This window comes from Amaranthus tricolor, chromosome 15, assembly GCF_026212465.1.
Source record: "Amaranthus tricolor cultivar Red isolate AtriRed21 chromosome 15, ASM2621246v1, whole genome shotgun sequence".
Taxonomy (NCBI): domain Eukaryota; kingdom Viridiplantae; phylum Streptophyta; class Magnoliopsida; order Caryophyllales; family Amaranthaceae; genus Amaranthus; species Amaranthus tricolor.
In genome coordinates, this window is record NC_080061.1 from 8,585,288 (window position 1) to 8,596,094 (window position 10,807).

The following is a 10,807-nucleotide window of genomic DNA, read 5'->3' on the forward strand; positions in this document are numbered from 1 at the left end:
ATTAGCCTCCCACAAATTGTTGTGAGAGATTGTCTCTCGGAGAGACGCATTAGATTTATGGGCTAAATAGCCTGATTAATACAAATTAAAGATAAAAATGTAGACTTTTTATTTGGAGGTCGTTTCTTGAAAAGATGGTCTCTCATAAAAGTAGTTGTTAGCTTTCCCATATATTCTAATACGAATTTGGACCTTATATATAGCCTTCTAACTTTGTAATTGAATCCTAGCAGAAGGACAATTGAAGAAGCACGCGACTTTAGACACAATGTGCTCGCTCGAGCATCTAATGTGCAAGCACATTATGTGCTACACATGTTTGTCGTTGCAGTTATCTTTTTCAAGATGCTCTGTTACACCTATCTCTTTTACTTCCTCAAAATACCAACTTCATGCCACTCCTTTTTGCATTCTCATCATCCTCATCAATAACGTATGCCATAAAATAATCACCAATACGATAAAATCACCTTCAACATAGGATCATTAAATAATTTAACACTTACCCTAACAAACATAACCCAATAATCCCTACAAGTAATTTTATTTTATCTCTACTAAAAAAGTTAAAATTTAGAAGAATATAACTTTTTTTTAATAGAACTATAAAAAAGATCCAGTCCTTTAATAGTGGGCCATATACCAAGTCGGTCATTGATTATATAGAAGAAAGAAATTTAGGGAAGCCAATTGTTTATGATTGTTTGTAGTTTGTAGTACTGAAACCACCATATGTCAACAAAAATGGGTAGATCACCCTGTTGTGATAAACTTGGTCTTAAGAAAGGTCCTTGGACTCCTGAAGAAGATCAAAAACTTTTAGCTTACATTGAAGAACATGGTCATGGAAATTGGCGTGCCTTACCAACAAAAGCTGGTATATATTTTTTTCATTTTCAATCAATTTTAATTTCTTAATTTCTAGCTAATTAATTAATTATTTGTCATTTTCATCATATTATATGCTTGTTAATTATTTGGTTATTTAGGCCTCCAAAGATGCGGTAAAAGTTGCAGACTTAGATGGACTAATTATCTCCGTCCTGATATTAAGCGTGGAAAATTCAGCTTACAAGAAGAACAAACCATCATTCAACTTCATGCCCTTTTAGGCAACAGGTACTCACAATGTAGTAAATTCAAAGGAACATCTATATTGTCAAGTAATCAATTCAACCAAAACTTTAAACTGATAGTTGATATCCTAGAATATATTATAATAATCTAATATGCTTTCTCACACGAGAGCGCTTTAGGCTAGAAGTGTGGATGTAGCACAAACCATCATTGTAAGGTAATTGAGATATGATCGAATCTGTGATCTCTTGTCAAGCTGACTTATATTATATTAAAAAACCAACTCAACTAAAAGTTTAAACTGATGATTAATGCACCAGAATCGAATATATTATTCTAACGTATATTTTCATTTCTATTGTCATTGTTATGATTTATAATGAAAATTAATAAACTTTATTTTGTACGTCAATTTAACAAGATGGTCAGCCATTGCAACACACTTACCAAAAAGGACAGACAATGAGATAAAGAATTACTGGAACACACATCTTAAGAAGAGACTAACAAAGATGGGGATTGATCCAGTTACCCACAAGCCTAAAAATGACGCCCTACACTCGGCCGGTGATGGTGGGCAACACTCAAAAAATGCAGCCAATTTGAGTCACATGGCTCAGTGGGAGAGTGCTCGTTTAGAAGCTGAAGCACGCCTTGTTCGTCAGTCTAAACTCCGACTTTCTAATAATAGTAATAATAGTTCATCTTTTAATAATTGTGATCCCCATTCAGAACTTCACTTAAATGATCATCACTACATCACTATGAGTGGTAGTACCGGTACTAGTCCTACGCCACGTTGCCTAGACGTTTTTAAGGCCTGGCAGCATGGTTGGACTAGTACTAGTACAACAAGCACCGATGCCAATAATGACGACATTATTGGCATCAATATGGGATCAACCACCGGAATTGGTGGTGGTGTTGGAGTTGGGATCGAGTCACCAACTTCAACACTAAGTTTCTCGGAAAACGCACCACCAGTGCCGGTGGTCCCAAACATCGGGAACGGAGCAGTGATAGAGTTCATGGGTCATCATCAAAATCATGATCAAGATCATCATCATATGCATAATCAAGAAATGGGTATAAAGAAAGAAGGAGATCATCATATTCAACATAATAATGAGCATGAATGGATGAGTTCATTGTCATTTATGCCATCACATCACAATAATGAACAAAGGAGTGAAGTAGTAGATCATGATCATGATCATCAAGATCAAGATCAAGATCATGATAAGAATCATGATGAAGCTTTTATGGATGGATTTACAGAACTTTTACTAAGTACAAATTCTACTACAACAATTAGTGATCATCAATCAGGTACAAAAACAAGTGTAATAGGATCATCAGGAGGAGATAATAATAATAATAATAATAATAATAATAATAATAATAATAATAATAATAATAAAAATAATAATAATAATAATGATAATAATAGTAGTGGTACTACAACTACTACAAATAGCAGCAAAGGGAGTGATTACTATGAAGATAACAAGACCTATTGGAATAGTATTCTCAACCTAGTTAATTCTTCTCCTCCCCACTCTCCAATGTTTTAATCAATTATCTTCTCATCATTTTCAAATAAATTTTTAGATTCTCTTTTGTATGACATCATAGCTAGCTGATCATCATCTAATTATTATTTCCTTTGTATTATTAAGTTGACTCTTAATAAAATTTTAGTTTTTTTTTCTATTTTTATTTTTGAGTATAAGAGCTTTCATGTTGGTTTGTTTTGTTTCACATAGCTAAATTGATATGTTGTGATTAACGCTTTGATACATTGTGTTTGAAAAATATATAACTATATATAATCTCAGGTTGAAAAATTAAAGAGAAATTAACTGGAATAGGTTTTAAATGGAAACCTCATTAGACTTTAATAATAATGGTTATTTTAACATTTAATAATCTTAAACAAACCCTTGTGGAAGCTAGAGATTAGTGTTCAGTATATAAAGTATATTTTAAGAACTGAAACTGAAAATTTGTTAGGTCAATTTCCTAAATCTATTAGATTATGGCTAATCCAGATTTTTTTTTTTTTTTGTCTATGGTCGAACATAAATTAAGGAAATACCAAACCCTAACCAATAAGGCCATTGAGTGCCTTATTCCTAAGGTTAGCTAGATATTGACATCTCTGATATGATTAGATAATCTACGTTGATCCCGAAAGATCTCAACCATCAATTTAAATATTTAATTAATAGGTTAAACCGTCAAGACATGTTACACATACTTTACCAAACTATCAACTTAAGTTTTTAGTTAAAGCATCGGTATATATCATATACTCTATCAGATTTATCTTTATTTTTATAGTTATAACCTAGTAAAGAAAATACTATTATAAAGGGATGAAAAGTAAGAAAGTAAATGAAAACATAGGATTGATTAAACAATTTACGTAAAGGCTCAACGATCAACTTAAACATTTAATGAATTAAAGCGCCAAAATACATTACATATACTCTATCAAATTAAAAATTTGAATTAAAGCGCCAAAATACATTACATATACTCTATCAAATTAAAGATTTGGATTAAAGCGCCAAAATACATTACATATACTCTATCAAATTAAAGCCTCGACTTAAAGTTCTGTTTAAAGCATCAGTAAATATCATATACTCAATCAGATACATCTTTATTGTTTATAGTTACTACCTAGTAAGGAAATAGTATTATAATTAAAGGGATGAAAAGCAAGAAAGTAAATGAGAAGAGTGTATCTGGTGAATGTAAAAACGATAGGGGGATTGAGATTTGAGGGAGATGATCTTATTAGTTGTCATGATAGTGTGGGATGATATGGTCCAGGGTATGAAACTAACGGCCTGTTTGATAGGTGGTAATAAACGGTGGTAATGGAAAAATAAACTAGTGTAATTTTGGTTGAAAAATATCTAAATTAACTTATGCCGATCACGCATCTCATTTTCTTTATAAAAAATTCATTCATGCATAATCATTGGGAGAAATGATATTAGGTTGTAATGGAAATTTATAAACAAAATAAATTTTTTGTAATCAAAGTTTCATTACCATGTGAGTGATATGAAACTTTTGATGAAATTTTACACTAAAAATTATTTTTATTACTATCATTTAATACCACTAATCAAACGAGCCATAAATGCAGTAATGTAGGAGTAATATACTTGAATAATTGGATGTGTTCGGTAAGAGCTAGCTGCATTAATACACCATATATGACTTTATTGTTGTTAGTTTCACGTCACCTTCACTTTCAAACACAAGAATATATTCAATTCTTTGTCTTTCTTTGCCCTCTAATCTACTCTTTTCTCTTCTTTATTATGGCCTTCTACCTTTTCAAATCAAACAAATATTATTTAATTGGAGTATTTTCTAAAAATTACTACTTCATCCCATTCAACGTAACTATCTTTTTGACTTTTAATACTATTTATCAACCACTCTTATGTTGTATTTTATTCTTAATCTTATAAGCTATATATATCATAGTCATTCTAGATCATGTTTAATTCGTCTCAATATAAAGATTATTCATGCCAATTTTTTTATAATTTTTAATTATGAATAGTTAGAGATATTTGATAGAAATTAATGACTTTTGACACTATTTATCAATCACTCTTAAATTGTATTTTATTCTTAATCTGTAAATTATATCAAAATCATGTAAGATCTTGTTTAATTTGTTTAAATACAAAGATTATTAATATCAACTTTTTAATATGTCATGTCAAATGAGAAATTTAACCCGAAGGAAGTATTATATAATTGGTAACATATCATTTTTTCTTTGTTAAAAATTTTAAATGTAGCTTGAAGTACTACATGCTTAAATAATTCAAAGTAGAAATATGAAAATATTCAACACCATTTAAGGAGTCCCTTTTTTTAGTTAATTTCCCTATCATTTAATGTCTACCTTCTTCGTATTCTTTTGATTGTGCGACCTCTTTAGTTTTTATGTTTACTTCCTGATTCATATCAAGATAAATAAATTTGAATAAGATATGTTTATATGAGGGTTTAAGGTCAAATAAGAACTTAGTTCGATTAAGTTTACAGAAAATCAACTAATTAATGACTCAGTTTGAGCGTAAACTACTTTTTTCATAGTTATGAGTTTGATTCTCGATGTCTGGTCTTTTGGTATCAGTCTACCTTGTATCTTTAGAAGGTCAATTATCTTATTGCTATGTTTGAAAATGATGATTTTATTTAAAAATTTAAAATTGACTAAAATAATTTATTGTTTGACATATCAAAGAAAAACAATTTTGGATTTAGCCAAATCTAACATTATTTTAAAAGTAGATAAAATTGAGTATTTGAGAATAATAAATTTTCAGATCTTATCATTCTTAAAATCTTTATATATGTTTAAATAATTGAAATATAAAATTGGAAATGAATTACTCATTTCAAAATACAACCTTAGATAAATTGTACAATTGTTTCTTTCCTCCTTTTCTATTTTTCATCTTCAATTTATAATTTTTTTTTATTGATTTTAGAGCAAGTTGATGTTAAGCCCCGTTTATTTTAGTATTCTTTAGTCGTATCTACAAATAAATTAGACGAGAGTTATACTATTCATTTATTAGATTTTATTCTCTCTTTTTGTGAGATTTGGACTGTAATTTTAATTATATCATAACAATATGTGTGGACGAAGATATCAATCTAACATTTATGAATAATATATCAAATCTATTCTATTTGAAAAGTGCGTCATATTGAAAAACCCATTGCTGAATGCTATATTAAACAATATTGTAAAATTGAGTATGACGAAATGTCATTTCTCATTTTCTTAATAAAAAAAATGTCATTTCTCATTTTCTTAATAAAAAAAATGTCATTACTCATTTTCTTAAAGAAAAAAATGTCATTTCTCATTTTCTTAATAAAAAAAATGTCATTTCTCATTTTTCTTAATAAAAAAAAATGTCATTACTCATTTTCTTAATAAAAAAATGTCATTTCTCATTTTCTTAATAAAAAAATGTCATTTCTCATTTTCTTAATAAAAAAATGTCATTTCTCATTTTCTTAATAAAAAAAAAATGTCATTTCTCATTTAGTCATTTACAACCGTCCAGGTTTTATAATGTAGAATACTATTTGATAAAAAATATTGTGTATTTGTTAGTGGTAAATTATTATGTAGATAACATAGGTCAAATTCAATAAAAATAATTTCTTTTTAATAAAATTAAGTGAATAGTTTTAAAAAGAAAGAAATACAAATAAATCATGTTTAATGATCATTCTCATAACCAGTGCTGTCATGAAAAATTAAGGAGCTTGGATTATTCAAAACTTTCTAGGATTCGAAAAGCCATAAATGTGGTTGCTAATCAGTCAAAAAGCAATCACAACAAACTAACTACTGAAAGTTGGTCCAAAATTGATTAGCTATTGGTTTAATGATGATTATTTGGTTCACATGGAATTAAATTTTAAAGGTTATTTTCTTAACAAAATTTATTTTATGAATTATTTTTTTTTATGTTTGTTAGAAAACATGAATTTACTGCGCCTTATTGGTAATTACTCCTAAATGACTAAATTAACTTTATGAGAATATGTATTTTAAAAAAAAATTTATTTTCGACGCTGAGCTAAAAATGTTAAATAAATGATTATGTAAAAACCATTCCTAGAATATAGAACTTACAAGAATATTAAGAGACAACTAAATCACCTCTTTAAAGGTGTTTAAAACAGGTTCGATTATTCAAAATTTACCCAATCTTGTAACCAAACTTGATTTGACCTAACTTTAGAAATGATTTACGATTATGTAAAATACAAAATGAACGCAAAACCCAATTTGAAACCAACACAAAACAGAAAATTTGAAAAAAATAAGGTTATTTAACAACTTAATTCCCAAAATAAGCTTCGGGAAAACTTATTTCCCAAAATAAGCTTCCGTACATCCAAGCCTAGCCTCGGGTAAAATCGCTGTTACTAACAGCGAAAGAGGAAAAAAAAAATTAAAAGGCCAAAGTCGTTGTTACTAACAGCGACTTAAGGAGTTGACCAGTCAACTTCTTAAGTCGCTTTTAGTAACGACTTTGGCCTTTTTATTTTTTCCAGATTGCTTCTTCCTTATTTCAGTTCACGCCTTCTCTTTGAGGAACATTGTTGAGCTCTCTTTCTCCTTGCACCATTAAAATCAACTTCAATCCTTCAACTAAACTCATCAAATTTCAAGTTTGTACCAGTAATTAGTTATTTCATCTTCCTACATTGACGTAAGGTACTAACTTTTTGTGTTTTTTTCCATATTCGAAAAATTAGGGTTTACTTGATTTTAATGAACTTTCACATGAATGTAGGTTTTTAAACTTTCAATTTACTAATTCTTGTTCATCTACAACTTATTGAGGTACGTTTTTAATTTAATTTTTTTTATTTGGTCTTGATTTTATAATGTATGTCATGTATGGTGATGTTGATTTTGTATGTATTGTTGTAGAAATGGATTCATTTCGTGTGACTGTTGTATGCTCTTGGAATGGTTCAATTCGATCAACTAGTAACAATGTTATGTACGTTGGGGGAAGACGTAAACTGTTTGCATGCAACTCATACATGGATTTGAATGAATTTAAACATTTTATATGCTCTAAGATTGACATTGACACTACAAGAAGTATTGTTAATTTAAGTTTTAAGTACAATCTGAGTGGAGATTTGTTAGCTTTTTCGGTTGAGGATGAGGAGGCTATAGATGCAATGTGGGAGTATTCAAGGTCTACCCCTAGTCCTTCTTTAGAGTTATATGTAGAAGAGGTGCCCCTAGAGAATGAAGATATCAATGTTGTGGAAACAAATGCATTCATGAATATAACTTCTTTTGCTCCTTCTCATACGCCCTTCCCTACCCAAGATACCCAAAATTCCTTTATGCCATCCTCCTCTTGTCCTTCTAATGAACCCAATCAACTTCAATTTCAAGTATCAAATGATGATACTTTTAACTTAGAAGATACAAATGAGCCTTGGGATGATGTTAATAGTGAGAGTAATGAATTCGTTGAAGCTCCTTCTGAGGACAATGTGGGTGTTGACGAGGAGGCTCTAGCTAATGACATGACCTTAGGAAACATTCCAACAATCGTTGCCCCTACACCCTATGCACCGGTTCCCCCTCTAAATGAACACATTGAGGACAACTCTTGGAGGTCTTGGGATTGTGATACAAGCTACATCGACGAAGGAGAGTTGCAAAAGGGTATGATGTTTGATAACAAGGATGCGTTGTTGGACGCTGTTAGATTGTATCATATTCGTAGGAACGTTGAGTACCGTACTGAGACTTCAAATCAAACCGTGCTCAACTTGAAGTGTAAGAGAGGGTGTGGTTGGAGGCTTAGGGTTAGTAAGAGCTCCTATTCACCATCATGGGAGATTATTACGTATAAAGGGAAGCATGGGGGTTGTGTATTAAGTACTGAAAACGTGTCAGCTGGGCACATTCATTTGACATCTTCCGTGATTAACAATCTTATTAGAAATTGTGTTGCTTAAGACCCATCAATTAAGGTCTCTATTGTGCGTCAAATGGTGAAAGACCAATTCGGTGTCGAAGTGACCTATAAGCGGGCATGCTGTGCTAAACAGCAAGCCCTTCTCTCCATCTATGGTATATATATATATACATATATATATATATATATATATATATATATATATATATATATATATATATATATATATATATATGTATATATGTATATATATGTATATATATATATATATATATATATATATATGTATATATGTATATATATATATATATATATATATATATATATATATATATATATATATATATATATATATATCTATATATATATATATATATATATATATATATATATATATATATATATATATATCTATATATATATATATATATATATATATATATATATCTATATATATATATATATATATATATATATATATATATATATATATATATATATATCTATATATATATCTATATATATATATATATATATATATATATATATATATATATATGTTATTTTAAGCAAGTAACAAATACTTACAGCATCTATATTTTCGACTCCATCCTTCTTCACGGATTTTAAAATATTGTCCATGTATTTCAAAGTGTCATACCCGCAATCAACGGAATTTGAAGGTTGTCGAAACCATTAAGAGAAAATAGATGTTAGTGCCAAAAAAGCTTAAAAACACATAAAATCCCAACTTAACACGTAATTTCTAGTATATGACTATGATTTTCAATACTAACCACTTCAACACAATAATATATACCAAATAGTGTTGTGTGCCAAGTTTCGTGCAAAACAAACCAAGTTTGAGCTATTTTATGCGTAAAAGTGCCAAAAACGCTTAAAAGCCCTTAAAATCGCAACTTAACACGTAACTTCTAGCATATGACTATGACTTACAATTCTAACCACTTCAACACAATAATATATACCAAATAGTGTTGTGTGCCAAGTTTCGTGCAAAACAAACCAAGTTTGCGCTACTTTATGCGCAAAAGTGCCAAAAACGCTTAAAAGCTCTTAAAATCGCAACTTAACACGTAATTTCTAACATATGACTATGATTTACACTTCTAACCACTTCAACACAATAATATATACCAAATAGTGTTGCAAATAGTGTTGTGTGCAAAGTTGCATGCAAACAAACTAAGTTTTGAGCTACTTTATACGCGAAAGTCCAAAAAAAGCTTAAAAACCCATTAAATCGAATAGTGTTGCAGTGTACTATATATATATATATATATATATATATATATATATATATATATATATATATATATATATATGTATATATATATATATATATATATGTATATATATATATATATATGTATATATATATATATATATATATATATACATATATATATATGTATATATATATATATATATATATATATATATATATATATATGTATATATATGTATATATATATATATACATATATATATATATATGTATATATATATATATATATATATATATATATATATATATATATATATATATATATATATATATATATATATATATATAGATATATGTATATGTATATATATATATATATATATATATATATATATATATATATATATATATATATATATATATATATATATATATATATGTATATATATATATGTATATATATATATGTATATATATATATGTATATATATATATATATATATATATATATATATATATATATATATATATATATATATATGTATATATATATATATATATATATATATATATATATATATATATATATATATATATATACATATATATATATATATATATATATATATATATATATATATATATATATATATATATATATATATATATATATATATATATATATATATGCGTTCGGGTGCAAACCACGGGTGTATGCAAACCATAAGAACTAAAGAATGTGTTATCTTTTTACAGAAAATGTGCTACTTTTAAACAAAAACTGTGTTACTTTTGTTTTTAAAAAAATCTGGTATCTTTTACCAAAAAAGTGTAACTGTCAGGAAAAAAATATAAATGCAAAGTAACACGTTTTTCTGGAAAAAGTAGCACCTTTTTATGGTTCTCACGGTTCTCATATAATGATAGTTTTCACTTGAACTTCTCCCTGTATATATATATA

General features: G+C 27.8%; 1 protein-coding gene across 1 annotated transcript; it reads left to right on the forward strand.

Moving 5' to 3' along the window:
• The first annotated feature begins 655 nt into the window (after window positions 1-655).
• On the forward strand, window positions 656-2,788 carry LOC130801876 (transcription factor MYB16). Its single transcript, XM_057665811.1, has 3 exons — window positions 656-877; window positions 990-1,119; window positions 1,499-2,788. Exons 1-3 carry the CDS (start codon window positions 733-735, stop codon window positions 2,649-2,651), a joined length of 1,428 nt encoding a protein of 475 aa, XP_057521794.1. The 5' UTR covers window positions 656-732; the 3' UTR covers window positions 2,652-2,788.
• The last annotated feature ends 8,019 nt before the right edge of the window (window positions 2,789-10,807 follow it).

Bases quoted from the DNA above. Each gene is read 5' to 3' on its own strand.
- LOC130801876 (XM_057665811.1), top strand. From the start codon at position 733: ATGTCAACAAAAATGGGTAGATCACCCTGTTGTGATAAACTTGGTCTT. The intron at 878-989 runs GTATATATTTTT...TTGGTTATTTAG, and splicing joins TGCCTTACCAACAAAAGCTG to GCCTCCAAAGATGCGGTAAA. The intron at 1,120-1,498 runs GTACTCACAATG...CAATTTAACAAG, and splicing joins CATGCCCTTTTAGGCAACAG to ATGGTCAGCCATTGCAACAC.